This window comes from Pholcus phalangioides, unplaced genomic scaffold (assembly GCF_987345545.1).
Source record: "Pholcus phalangioides strain wild (caught in Gottingen) unplaced genomic scaffold, Ppha-v1.0 ptg000039l_1, whole genome shotgun sequence".
Taxonomy (NCBI): domain Eukaryota; kingdom Metazoa; phylum Arthropoda; class Arachnida; order Araneae; family Pholcidae; genus Pholcus; species Pholcus phalangioides.
The window spans coordinates 16,547,725-16,563,162 of NW_028301625.1; the positions used below are offsets into that span (position 1 = coordinate 16,547,725).

Below are 15,438 nucleotides of genomic sequence, written 5' to 3' on the forward strand. Positions count from 1 at the left end.
CCAACCTCGTAGGGTGTCCAACTTGCCGTCCCAAATGATCCCAGATATGCTCGATTGGTGACAAATCTGGGGATAGAGCAGGCCAGGAAAGGGTGGTAATGTGGCGGAGGCAGTCTTGTGACATCCTTGCTGTGTGTGGCCTAGCATTGTCTTGTTGAAAAATGGCTCCTGGGAGCCCTGCCATGAGTGGCAACACATGTGGCTGAAGGATGTTATGGACGTACTGCTGGGCTGTCATTGTGTCATGGATCAATATTAGGGGTGACCGTGTATCGTAAGCAATGGCACCCCATACCATGACACCAGCTGTGGGAGCAGTGTGTCGCTGTAAAGCGAAGGCGGGATTGAAGCGTTCACCACGGGGCCTCCACACACGAACACGATTGTCATCACTGCTCAAGTTGAATCTCGATTCGTCGCTGAAGACGACCTGGTTCTATTCCGTTGCAGTCCAATCCCGTCGTGCTCGACACCACTCCAAACGGAGGCGTTGGTGGGTGGGTGTCATTGGCAGCACACGTAACGGGCACCGCGATACAGATGTCCTTCAGCCAGGCGCCTTGCGATGGTTCGGGAATACACGGGGGCCCGTAGTGAAGCTTCTGCCTGTGTCTGGATAGCGGCCAATGAGGCAGTTGGCTCTACGCGTGCGTTTCGGATGATGTGACGTCATCTTGACGACTGGTCTGTCGAGGGCGTCCTGAACCTGGTCGCCGTGTAAATGACGTCTCTTCTGTCCACTGGTCCCAACACCTCCTCACAATAAAATCAGAACGGCCTAGTTGACGAGCTACTCGCCGAGCTGACCACCCAGCTTCTATCATTCCGATGATTCTTCCCCTATCGAACTCTGACAACTGCTCATATGGTCTTCGACGGCGGCGTAACGGCATGTCTACCTCAGCATTTCCTTTGCAAACGATTAAATACACTCCAGCAAGCTCTGCTTACCTGTTTTACACTCCAAGGAGAAAGAAGTTCAACGCCCTCTAGTGGCATTACGCAATGCACAATCACGCTGCATTTCTAATCATTTGCATATCTGCCCAACATGTACCTTCAGGCCAACTTTCGTTTCGATCCCACAATTATTTCTTGGTGCGCAAATTTTTATGGCAATGAGTGTAATTACAATTGTGTCGATAAGCAGTTCTTTGGCCTACCTACCCACCTGTTTCTACTGCTTTTGCTCTCCGGAGATATTGCGTCCAACCCCGGCCCAAGGGTCACCCATTCGCCCAAAGCTTCCCAAATTCAAACACGATCAAGTTACGTCTGACCCTTCGAAAGCACCAGACAATCCTTCCCCCTCCAATTCCTCCATCCTTCTCATTACCAGGATACCCAACTCGCCATACTAAGCCAACTCAAGCTCCTATCCCAAAAGCAAGATTCCTTTAGTGTCCAACTCAATGGATTATCTGAACGTCTGAGTGCGGTAGAGGACAAATTTTTACCTACTGAGGATCTCCAACAACAAGTCTCCGACCTCTCCTCTGACCTCTCCACACTTCGTTCTTCTCTCGCCTCAAAGGTTATCGACCTAGAAGACCGCTCACGTCGGTCAAACCTAATTTTTCGCGGCATACCGGAGGAGACCTCAGACATTGAATCCACCGTGACCCTTGAATCTAAAATACTTAAATGCTGTTCTGACCTCCTAGAACTTGAAATTTCCGCCTCCGATATCGCCCGTTGCCACAGAATTGGCTCTAAAAGAATCCCAGGCCCCAGACTTTCAATTATCAAATTTAATAAATTCAAAACCAAAACTGAAATCCTTAAAAATTCATTTAAATTAAAAAACACCAGCATCTCAATTTCAGAGGACTTTTCACCTGAGACACGCAGGCTATGTGGACAAATCTGTGGGGGGGAAGCGGGGGCCCCAAAAATACCGTGAGTCCGGTCTGAAAGTTAAACTTTTTCATAACTTTGCTCTTATCAATAACATCAAATACATATGCGATCCCAGCCTTAATGATATTATACCGCTTTCCCAAACCCCTCCCAGTATTACTCCTCCTTCTGACCTTCCCCTACCTTCACCTCCTCTCCCTTTAGTCCCCACCCCTCGAAACCTCACTCCCCCTTAATCTCCCATTCTCCTCTCCGAAATAATCTCTTCAGAATCGGAACAGTTAATACAAGAAGCATAATTAACAAAATATCTTCCTTCGAATCCCTCCTACTATCTCATAATCCCAACTTTCTTGTGGTTACAGAAACTTGGTTGCACAGTAATATCAGCAACACCGAATTTCTCTGAATTTCGTAAAGATAGAAACAAACGAGGAGGAGGCGTTGCCCTTGTTTTCAACAGTTCTATACCCCTAATTGAAATCCCTCTTGAATCAAATATTGAAATTGTCGCTGCCGAATGGCACAATCACAACTGCACTCCCATTGCAATTTTCTCCCTTTACATACCCCCTGCCTCGGACCCTCACTACTTCATTGAACATGAAACAATACTGGACCGATTTCATAATTCTCATCTTTTAATTTTAGCCGGTGACTGGAATCTACCCGGTATTGATTGGCATAAAATGCAGTCCCTCTCGGGAAACCATGGTATTAACAATAGAGTTCTCGACATTTTCCTAAAATTTAACCTCGTTCAAACCATCTTGGAACCCACAAGAATATCCAATCACTCAATCTCCACATTAGACCTAATTGCAGTTTCCAACAAAATTCCGGTTTCCAATTTTTCAGTTTTTGATGGCTGTTCCAATCACAAAATCCCTTTTTTAGATTTCTTCCTTCATCATACCATCCCTCCCTTTTATCGTGCCAGAAAACTAATCTTTAACAAGGCCAACTACCCTCTCATGCAAAATATCCTTGGTACCCACTTTCCTGACTTCATCTCCTCTTCTAACGATATTCAACGTCTCTGGAGTAAATTCAAAGCTGTTATCGATAAATGTAAAGCCACTGTTCCTACCAAATGCTCTTCATCTAAAAGCTTCTTTAACCCTTGGATCAACCATGACATTATCCATCTCAAAAGAAGAATTCGACGTGACGTCTCTAAACTCAAATTTAACGACTCCTCTACTCTCAGAAACAAAATCTCGACCTCCACCCGTAACCTCAAAGACCTTATTTCTCGCCACAAATCCAACTACTTATCCCACTCATTGCCTTCCTATCTCAAAACTAATCCCTCAAAATTTTGGAATTTTCTCCGCCCAAATCAGCAGGTACCTCCTCGCTCAAAACTTCCAACTCGGATCTTACCTCTCCCCTCGATCTTGCCTCCGAATTTAACCGGGACTTCTGTTCTGTTTTTTCCTCTGATCCTTCACCCCCCCCCCAATACGTCTTTTTCGATTCACTTCATAACTCCTGTCCCATCTCCTTTTCTAAGGCCGGTCTCCTGAATCTCCTAAAAAAATTAAAACCCCACTCTACTGGCCCAGATGGGATCCCCAATCCTATCCTAAAATTCTGTGCCAATGAAATTTGCAACTATCTCCTCATTATATTCAACTTCTCACTGAATACTTCTAACCTACCCAATGACTGGAAAATTAATAAGATAATTCCCATCAATAAATCTGGCTCTCTCTCCCAACCCCTCAACTTTAGACCTATTGCAATCACCTCCTCTTGCTGCAAGCTCTTAGAACACATAATTGCCAAGAATATCCGTACCCACCTCGATTCGATTAACTTTTTCTTCCCTAACCAACATGGATTTCGATCATCGATATCGGTATCTACCCAATTAACACTTTTCATACATGACTTAACAGACTCCATTGATAAAAACCTCCAATCCAACATAATTTTCCTAGATTTTTCCAAAGCATTTGACAGGGTGCCCCATAATAAACTTCTATTAAAACTTTCATACCTTGGATTAAATGTTCAACTGCTGAAATGGGTGGAGGCCTTCCTTATTAACCATAGTCAGTTTGTCTCGTACAAGAGCCAGAACTCTCCTTTTCTTCATGTCAAATCTGGCACACCCCAGGGCTCGATCCTCTCGCCATTATTATTTTTAATTTACATAAATGATCTACCTGACTCCATAAACTGCCGCATTAGACTCTTCGCTGATGACTGTGTCATCTATAAAATAGTGTCCAATCTTTCTGACCAAGAATCTCTCCAACATAACCTTAACATTATTTCCAAATGGTGCTCAACCTGGGAATTACCCCTCAATTTCTCAGAAACTGTTTTTATGAAAGTGACCAATAAAAGAATCCCTCACGAATTCCCCTATTCTATAAACGACTCTTTGATCTCTGAGGTTTCCCAATATAAATACCTGGGCATTATAATCTCTTCCGATCTCTGCTGGAACCTTCACGTTGATTACATCTTTAATAAATGTCCCCAAAAACTGTTTTTCCTTCGCCGTAACCTAAAATACTCCACTCGTCATGTTCGTCACTTGTGCTACCAAACATATATTCTCCCTGCTCTCTCCTATGCCTGTGAAGCCTGGGACCCCCACACCCAAACAAACATGGACAAATTAGAATCTATCCAAAATAAGTCCACTCATTTCATTTTTAACTGTTGGTCTTCATCTGTCTCCATAACGGAACTCAAGCGACAACTCAATATCCAACCGCTCTCCTCTCTTCGACTTATCTCTTGTTTAACTTTTCTTTACAAACTCCTCCATGGGGTTTTTAATATTGACACATCCAATATTCTAATCCAACCTTCACATTTCTCTGTTAGACTCAATCATTCCAAAAAATTACAGCCTATCTTTGCCTCAAAGATAGGCTGGAGTGTATTTAATCGTTTGCAAAGGAAATGCTGAGGTAGACATGCCGTTACGCCGCCGTCGAAGACCATATGAGCAGTTGTCAGAGTTCGATAGGGGAAGAATCATCGGAATAATGGAAGCTGGGTGGTCAGCTCGGCGAGTAGCTCGTCGACTAGGCCGTTCTGATTTTACTGTGAGGAGGTGTTGGGACCAATGGACAGAAGAGACGTCATTTACACTGCGACCAGGTTCAGGACGCCCTCGGCAGACCAGTCGTCAAGAAGACCGTCACATCATCCGAAACGCACGCGTAGAGCCGACTGCCTCATTGGCCACTATCCAGACACAGGCAGCAGCTTCACTACTGGCCCCTGTGTCTTCCCGAACCATCGCAAGGCGCCTGGCTGAAGGGTATCTGGTATCGCGGCACCCATTACGTGTGCTGCCAATGACACCCACCCACCAACTTTTTCCCGAGAACTATTATCGACTGGAACAACCTACCATCAAATATTGTAGATTGCACTACGATTTCCGAATTTTCTCGTACCATCAATCGACACTTTTGCCATATATAATTCCGCATCCTCTTGTATAGGCCTCGGCCAATCAATATTGTATAAATAAATAAATATATTTATAATTATTATTTATAATGTATGGGATGTATGTTCTGTAACACACATTTAGCATCTACTCATTCCTCTCACTTATAATTCTGATCACAAAATTTTTTTTTACAGTCGTCTGTACAGGCCCAGGCCCTTGATGACTAATAATATATTATAGAGATCATAATTTACGACATAACTGGAAAAGAGAAGACTATCAATAGACTAACAGTCTACGAAGGTTTTTTAACAACTGGCTGTTGTGAAGATATATTTTGGAAAGAGAGAAAATTCAACTGCCCCTGCGGGGAATCGAACCCACGTTCTTTCACTTTCCGGGTGAACGTCCTAGACCACTAGACTACAGAGGCACAGAATCTCTCAATCTTTCCTTGGAGCTTGTGTACACTTAAAGGGATCGTACATGGACGGACTCGGGCCAAGCTTACAACTGCTGATGCTGCCACCAGATGGCGACTTATACAAGGATGACATCACTCTCCACTACCATACGAAGGTTTTAACAACTGGCTGTTGCGAAGATATATTTTGGAAAGAGAGAAAATTGAACTGCCCCTGCCCCCGCAGGGGCAGTTGAATTTTCTGAATTTTCTAGTTTTCCTGAGGTATAAAAATTTATTAAAGTGAATAATTTATTACTGTATTAATTTAAAAAAAACTTTCATTTACATTCAAGATTTTTGAGTTCCACGCTATTAAATTTATGTTTTGCTATCTACTTTACTCGTAGGAACCCAATCACTGCACACTAATTCCTATAGTGGAACTAAGAATGGAAGCTTTGCAATTACCAGTCAAGGCCCTACTTAGGATTTGTTGTTTCTCAACATATTATCAAAAGTATGTTTCAGATATTGAAATGATGCATTAAAAAATCCATACAAAGTAAATAAATGATATCAAACACAAAAATACAAACCTGGAGAACTTTAAGGATAGGTTTGACTGTACTCCATGTTGCACCTCTCATATCGATGACAACAGAGAAACCAAAGTCTGATGCCTCTTCACTGGGGCATGGAAAATTATGCATGAATTTGAACAAAAACTTTTATCATATGTCTGTATACATTAAATTATGTACTCTGCAAAAAAATTATACACAAATACAAACTAAAAGTGGTCATAGCTGTGGAGGTACTAAACAGTACTTCTGGAGTGAAAAGGTTAAACAATCTTGAAACGTCTGTTTGAAGAACTCAGTTTTCGAACATGGAAATAATCAGTTTTTTGAGATCATTCAAAAGATATGTGCTTGTAGTAATCTCTTAGTGCTTCAGAAAAGTTATAATGATGAAAAAACCCTGTTCCATTCAATTTTTTATACATTAACTCAGAGGTTCTCAAACTGTGTGCCCCCAACCTTTGCCAAAGGTGCCACAGGGTGGCGGCTCGACAATACTTTTAGAAGAAATCCTTTAATAAACTGCTTTGGGGGGCAGTGAGTGGAAAATATTTCAGAACCCCTGCATTATCTAGTTGCCCTGCTCCTGCGTTAACATTATTTCATTTATATATTTCTAGTCAACATGTTTTTAAACCACTTTATGATCAAAGGACGTTAATATTGCATCAAAACTAGGGTTGGTAAAAAATATGTTTTTTTAAAAAAACCAAAAAAAACCAGGTTTTTTTGTTTTAAATAGTATTAACATTAAAAAAAATAAAATTTCTGAAGAATCATTCAAACTTCTAATATAATTAATTAAAATAAAATGTTTATTAATGTAATTAGCACTATTCCCATATTAATCAATAAATATTTCTTAACAAAAACCAACTTTTGCAATTTAATTATTTTTTCTTAACTAAATGGATTACTTTGTGTTTGAAAATTCTTTTAATGTTATTATTAATCATATAATATAAAGATGTTTTCTCCAGTTACTTTCAGTATGCTTAATTAGGAAGTTATTTTGCAAAAACCATCATAAAAATTAGGTGAATATAATGTATTTAATGAAGCATAAATAATGCAGATTAATTAACAATGATTTACGATATACAGGGTGATTATAATTAAGGTTCTGATTTCAAAACTGTGTAAAAAAAAACAAACTGACAGAAGGACTTGAAAATTGACATGAATATTCCTGAAGAAATGAAATTTTATTTGGTAAAGGGGAAAAAATACTTAAAAATGTAAAATTAATGACATCCAACACGTGGGAAATTTGCTTACAGAATGGAAACGATAACCAGTCATGGCAAAATAATAACTTAATTATAGCATTGCACGATTTCATAATGCATGGAAACATCACAAAAAAAAATGAAGTAATTGAACAAATAACTACAACTTACTCAAGAAATGTTAAATATGTTGTCCACCATGTTCTGTCTATGAGGTGAAAGCACAAAACTTCTTGTTCAACAACAGATCAGAGTATGTCATGGTCATGATGTAGATGCGCTTGTAATTCACCTTTATTAAATCAAACGCGCCCCACGTTAATATTCCTGAGGAACTTCTAACATATAGGGGATGTGTTGGAGCTTGCAATTCAAAGTTTGCAATCCGACCACTGCTCATAACATTTTGAGGTACCTCCCCCCACAGCCAGAAGTTGTAAGGGTTAAGGTCAGGTGAACTGACGACTGGCCAAGTGTCATGCTATCCTGTTATTGTCAAAATGGGTCTTCAGCAGCTACTTTGCTGGTATTGCAATGTGCATCTTGATAGAAGTTGTTCTATACACACACTGATGCTGTGGAAGTGCCGAAATGATGTGGTTGCACAAAATAGATTATACTGCTGGTCAAGTACAGCATCATCTACTTGCACCTATTTTTCTTTTGCGAAAGAAACTACCGTTGCTTTAGGAGTATCCGTGCAAATTTTCGTCATTTTGACCAGTACTTATAATATAGTTTTGGAATCAAAACTTTAATTATAATCACCCTGTATATAGCTGATTATTTTTCATAAATCTGTTACTACTATACAGTAGAACCTTGATTAACTGGGCTTAAGACAGTGAAAGTATAAAAAAACTATTGAATATTAAGACTGGGTGATGTACAGTGTGAGATGTGCTACTTCTTATGGGAAAGAAAATTAAAATGTCTGTGAGGTAATGTAGCTACTAGTACATCAGTCTTCAGGGACAGCTGGTGTCTTTATTGGATTATTGAACCACCTGCCCCTAGCATGATGGTTTCACTACTGTTGCTGCTTTTTTGCGAAGGGAAAAAAAATGTGAGATAATACACCACTACATTTAGATGTGTGATGCAGTCCTTATTCATGAATTTGTTAAAGATAGAGCATCAGAATGTAGCCACGGTTAGAAAATGTGGCAAGAATGAGAAATTTTGGCTTCTGTATACAACTTTAAATAACCAAGATACTTCATATAAAAATATATATATTCAGGCCACTTTTATGAGACTTTTTGAAAAAAAAACCACTTATACCATCTTATGCCATTTAAAGGTATACCATCAGAATGTACCCGTTGAATATAAAATGTGGTAAAAATGAAAAATTTTGGCTAATAATAAACCAATGTGATATTTTTCAAGGAAAAATTGATATTTAGGCCACTTCTATTTGGTTTTTTTAAAAAACCACTTGGTTTAAACCAAACAACCCTGGTCCAAATGCTAGTGGAATGAATTCAAACAAGTTCACTGTTTTCTTTTCTTTCTCCTGATCATCCTGTTGTTAGTACACATTTATGTTGCAACTTTAAAATTTTTTTCCTTTTGGTTTTTTTAAACCATGATAGTGATTTTTTTCTTCACATATGATTTATCTTTCTTATACGAGTGAAAAAGAACAGGTAGGGTGAAGGTAAAAAGAAATCTAACTTTGCACCTACATTCTTTTTATCATTATCTTTTATGCTGTCTTACTCTTTTATTTGGTTTTTTTTCCTTCCCTTTTTCTAATGTGCGGTTAGGTTAGGACAAGGTTACTATGTTTATTGCTGATTCGTCAAATAGAGAGCATCCGAATTTCTTGCCAGTTCGCTTGTAAGCGAAGGGGTTAAAACAGTGTGATTGAACACTTAGTCCTTATTAAAGTGTTGATCAAACACCTTTTTCCCCCCGGTATTGCCAGTTCCTAAATCAATTTTCAAGGGTACATTAGAATAAATTTTTGATTTTCTATCTATTTATTCCATACTTAGGATGATTAATTTTTTTGCATTTTAAAAATATACCATTGGTAGTGTGGTTGCACATGATAGAATACCTTTTTTGGCCATGCAATGTATATAATTATACAAAATAATTTAATTCCAATTTAGTTTCCGCATGTGAAAAAAAATAGCAATTTACATTAACGACCTAAAAAATTAAATAACAACGATAAGCATTTTGGAAAATTTGTCGCTTGGCAGTTGAGTGGTTAGCTGGCTAGCCTTTGGCTGTGCAGGTCTGGGTTCAAATCCTGTTTCGGGTATAGACATTTGTAACTAACAATATCCTAGGATAAATCATACAGATCTCTTATTAATAAGTAAAAAAAAATTGATGATGATCAATACATATGTGTTTCCTTGAATCAGATGCTAAAAAGAAAGAGTCGTACACTAAACCAGTTGGCCTTTAAAGGCAATGTTTGAATAAAGTATTATTTCAAGAATTTGCATCTTGAAAGATGTTTTAGACTTAGTTGAGAAACTATCAGTTGGCTTTGGTTTTTTACTCTTACTGAAAGGTTGAAACTAACACAATTTTGAATAAAAAATTTTGCAGCATCTTTAATATACCTGAAGGACTTTGTTTTTAAATTTGAAAAAGAAAACAGGACATTACAGACAAAAATGCTTGGGTAAGATCAAAATTCAATGAAACAAAAAACAATAAATAAAAAGCTTTTAGACCTACTGGATAATAGGATGGGTTGAAAAATTTATTTTTATTTTTTTCAAACTGCTATAGCACAGAAAAGTTGCTTCCTTCAATAAAAAGAAAGGTGATGTAAAATTTTTTTAAATCAGTTTTGACATTTTCCAGTCGCACATCATACTTAAAGTTTATAGAAATTGACACAATTGAACATTTTTCTTAAATTTTTTTTAATATTACATAAAATTCCACAATTGACACACTATACTTTGTTTATGCTTAATTTATGATTCAAAAAATTAAAATAAATGAAAATATTGATGTTTCAATGCTTACCAGTCATGCAATGTGTTAAAAAAAAGGAATTGACCAAATTTTAGCAAGTTTCACTACACTGTTCGCTCATTTATAGCAATTTCCTGTCCTGACTCAGCAGTCATCAGTCAGCCACTGGCAGTGCTACCTTGTTCCCACCATTTCTTGTCATGACTCAGCAGTCAGCTGCTGGCTTTGGTGCTGTATTGTTTACTATTTTTGTATTAGTTACTGTGTGTAATTTATAAATTTGTTGCTGCTCTTTATTCTTGGTAAGTTAACTCAGTTTACCATGATTTTTACTAAAAAGACAAACTCATGTAATGATGGATGTGTTAAAGAATATAATTACTAGCAGGTATTTGAATGCCCCATACTTGGTCACCCGGGAGATTTTCTTCAGTTCACTACCTACACGAGTGTGTTCTCCGATGCTGTTTTGAAGAGATTCAAGTTATCTGTTAAGACAAATAACAAAAGCGTAAGTTTTTTTAAAGCAGCCAGGACAGTAGTGGGAAAAATGAAACATTTCTACAACAAAGCATCTATTCTTACGGTGCCTGAATAGAGAACAGTTCACCTAATTAATGCTTATCATGATTCCTATTGTAAGAGCAGAAAATCATACATTCATGATAAAGAGAAAACTTAATTTTCATCATTTAAGCAGAAGATTGATGAGTTTAAAATGAGAGCTGCTCCACTTTTTCATGCCATTGCTTGTAAATGTGCTATTGCTTTAGACTGCATATGCAAAAAAAAAAAAAAACCACTAGATGTGCATGTGCAATTTCAATCACATGCAAAAAAGCAAAAAAGATTTTTGCTCGAGTTGAGATTTACTTTTCTTGAAAAAAAATACCGTTTGAGGAAAACCGGATCTTTGTACTTGTACGTAACAAACAAGTTAAATGAAAGTGTCAAGCAGAAGACCCATGAGCTTCAGTGAGCACAGCGTGAATTCAAATTTTCTAACATCCCAGCTGAAGAACCTGAAGAGCACTATTCTTCTGACGTTTCAGGTAATGAAGATGATGAATTTAAACCAACTAAATCATCAGCAAAACCCTATTGGCAAATGAGTTAAACTAAGCACAAGTCTTAAACTGTGATCGATTAGGAGGGTCTGATCACACAACTGCTGACATAGCTTCAAGTGTTCTGCAAGACATCAGAATGCTAACACCTCCCACCCCAGATACAGGTTTTGCCCATATGGTTGACAAATATAAAATCAGAAGAGAAAAGAGCAGTGTCAGGACTGATTTGAAGTTTACATTCACACCTAATGAATAAATTTATGGCATTTACTTTGATGGCAGAAGATGATACTTGGTCTGTAAAAAAAGTAAATGCCATGCATTTTTGCAGGAATAGAAAAGAAGACCATTATTCTCTGATTCAGGAATCTGAATCTACTTACATTGGACATGTTTCTCCTTCATGAGTTCTTCAACCTATATAACTTGAAGTGTTATTTCTCATCTGTCTAAACTTGAAATATAGCTTGAAAAGCTCCAATGAAAACCAATGGCTTTGATGAATTTAAAAATGCAAGATGCATCGCAATGGTCAGATAAAATGTCATAAAGTGCAAGATCACTTGGACCAAAAGCGGTCGTGAAATGATGTAGATGATGTGAATAAGTAAAAGCATGAGCAATGGACTCTAACAATGGGGGCACTCTGGCTGACTCTCTCGTAATAAAAGATATGATTGTGTGATACGACTGTGTCCTACGTGCAATCGGGCGAGCAAGACTTCCTCCTTTCAGTTAGTCCTGCAGCTCAAACATGCAACATTTTCATTGCATTAAGGGTTTCTGTATGCGTCGCTGCAAGTGACCAAGCAAAGACACATTGACAATGAACAAATATAATTCATTAGGTTTCCTAACAAAGAATTCTGAACTGAAAAGTTAATCACATTTTTCACGAGTCGGAAAATTTAAAGAGGTCGAGGTAAGTCCACAAACAATCAGTCCTCTTGATGACAAGTAGCAACGAGTCTGTAGGGTCCAGTCGACGATGAGTTAGTCGGGTCCTCAGTGGAGATGGGTAGTTGACAATGAGTCTGTAGGGACCGGTCGATAACGATGAAACCATAGAATATGATTAGCAGTGATGAGCAGTCAATAGCGATTAGTGACCGGCGATGATGAAGAGTCTGGTCGATCATAGAATCTGGTCGACGAAGGTGAGCGATCGACTAAGAGTCTGTAGGTTCCAGTCGGTGGTGATGGGTGCATAGGCTCCCGACATTGGATTTAGTCCATCTGATGATGGCGAAGCAAGAGCATTCAAGAATGGTAGGTTAGCCGAGCGTAGCAGATCAAGAAGAGGCTATCTGACAACTCGGCATAGGCAACTTTTGGTGGAGGTGATAATCAGAGAAGGGGGAAGTTCAATCAATTATTTTTCAGAGACCTCACCAATAACTTGGGAGATCGCTTCTAAAGATGGAGAACTGTTAGCACACCAACAGTGCTCATACGCAAACAAATCACAAATGCAGCCAAGTAAGAAGGAACTACGCCTTCTTATATGAGTCGAAGTGCTCCAAGCACCATCTAGGCTTATTTACATACTAGGAAGAATTTCCCTCTCCACACTAGTGTAGTGATGTAGCCGAAAAATTCACTCCTACGTGAGGTAGATGACGTCACTCCTCAGGAGACGTACATTCTATGATTATTGTGCGATCTTGGGCCGGAGATCGTCACAAATACCAATGGCCAAGTGCAGGCTTAATAAGATGTAATTTATTATTTACTTGATTATTCCAGTGCTCCTGCCAGCAGCGATGCATCACTTTCTGGAGAATTGAGAAGTGGCTATCAAAAAGCTATTGTGTAAGTTAGATGATATTTGAGCTGCGGTGTCTGCTTTCTCATTGCCCAGTATTCCAACATGACCCGGAACCCAGTAAAAATTTAACTGTGGTATCATGATGTTCAAGATAATTTATTTCATGAAGAATGGCATGAATAATTGGATGAATAAGAAATGTTAACAAATACAATGCTTGTAATGTGCTTAAAGAATCCCTATAGACTATGCATCGTCAGTGGTGTTTGCGTGTGACATGACGGAGATCCTGAAGAATAAATGGGAAATATATCGGGCAGTTTGAAAGATGTCTCCTCGCAGCAGATACAGGCACAACTGACATGGCCAGGACTCTTAGAGCTTTCGGTATATATGGGGAAGTACCTATTGTACTTACTTCTGTGACTAAAGAATATCTGCCGATATATAACATCTGCTGTGGTGGCTCTAGGATATAATGATAATAATAGAGAGAGACATCTGGCAAAGACTGTTCCCATAGTACCAGTTGTTGGGCAATGGAGGTCATGCGACTGATATCTATTTGTAACTCTTGTACAAGTGCTCTCATACGAAGGCCGTAAGATGGAACACATGAAGGGCGAGCAGCAAAGAGTCTATGAAAAGAACTGAAAATGGCACAATAAAGTGGATGATCTGGAAAAGACTTCATTTTAATATAATATCTACGCGAAAGTTGCTGGCGTCTTGATGTCAGTGATGGCTCGTTGCATTCTACGTAGAGACTTTCCATGGGAGAAGTTCAGAAAGCTCCTGAAAAAATCTGGAGGACGAAATGATGAACTGGATCGAGCTCACTCAGATAGCTTCGAGGTGCTGACCCGTATACAATGGAACTGTAGTCGAGCTATGACCTTACAAGAGCTTCATATATGTGCAGGAGTGACTTACAGTCTGCTCCCCATGATGTAGAAGAGATAACCTTCAAGAGGTTCATCGTCTTCATGCAACAAGCTCTTAGTTGCGCAACATGAGGTTTGAAAGTAAGAATTTCGTAGAATGTAAGGCTGAGGAATTTAGTGTTTTCTACAATTGGTATTTGACTATTGTTTAAGAATATCTCCGGATCATCGTGAAGGTCTCAACAGATAAAAGTGCATAGCAATAGTTTTGTCGACGGAGAAAGAAAAGCCGTTAGCGTGGGCTCACCTGCTAATCTTATTTAGTGTGGTTTGTAATTGCCTCTCTGTTGACCTCATAGTGACTGATTGGTATGATATTAGCAGATCATCCACATAGAGTGTGCCAGTGCAAGACAACGAGAGTTGGTTCAACACCCAATTGAGTCTTAAAACAAAAAGTGTAACACTTAAAATGCTACCTTGAGGTACACCTTGTTCGTGAATTTGGGGAGTAGATAATGTGCTTCCGATCCATACCTGAAAGATGCGGCAAGCCAGAAAGTTCTTAATAAAAAATAGGCAAGTTGCCCTGCAAGCCGCAGTTATGAAGGTCGAAAAAATTCCGTGCCTCCAAGTACGGTCGTAGACCTTTTCTATATCAAAAAATATGGCTATCATATTCTCCCTTTTCTCGAATGCTTGTCTAATTAAAGTCTCAAGGCATAGCAAATTGCATGTTGTGGACCTGAACTGTCTAAAGCCGCTTTGATGTTTAGATAAAATATTAATCTCAAGGTAGTGCTCTAGGGGATATAGTTGACCATACGTTCCATGAGTTTGCACAGACAGCTGGTCAATGTGATAGGTCTATAGCCGTTTGGTTGCAGAGGATTTTTGCCAGGCTTCAGGAATGCAAGAACTATGGCTGCTTGCCAGACGTCAGGAAATGAATGATTGATCCAAATCCGATTGAACAATATGAGTAAATGTGAGAGTGATTCTGATAAGAGATGTTGAATCATGGAATAATGAATGACATCAGGCCCTACAGCAGAGTTTCATTTTTGCTGCAAGGCCATCGTCAGTTTATGTAGGGCAAACAATGAACTGTACCCTTTGGGTGTAAAAGGCTGGAAAGTTTACGAATTGCATTGATGATTTGATAGGATCAAATGAAGGGGGATAATCTGCATCACTGGAGACAGCGGCGATAGTGTCCGCAATATTCCTCACATTGCTGATGATAGTGCCGTTGCTATTC

The 15,438-nt window shown here is 38.9% G+C and overlaps 1 protein-coding gene and 1 non-coding gene across 2 annotated transcripts in view; both read right to left on the reverse strand.

The window, feature by feature from the left end:
• trio (trio Rho guanine nucleotide exchange factor) overlaps positions 1-15,438 on the reverse strand; it is a 342,911-nt gene that overhangs the window by 295,018 nt on the left and 32,455 nt on the right. Inside the window, exon 4 of the mRNA XM_089254104.1 lies at positions 6,290-6,380. Coding sequence (XP_089110230.1) covers positions 6,290-6,380 — 91 coding nt within the window. The remainder of the gene's footprint in view (positions 1-6,289; positions 6,381-15,438) is intronic.
• On the reverse strand, positions 5,647-5,720 carry TRNAS-GGA (transfer RNA serine (anticodon GGA)). The gene has a single exon. It is a non-coding gene; the product is annotated as a tRNA-Ser (tRNA).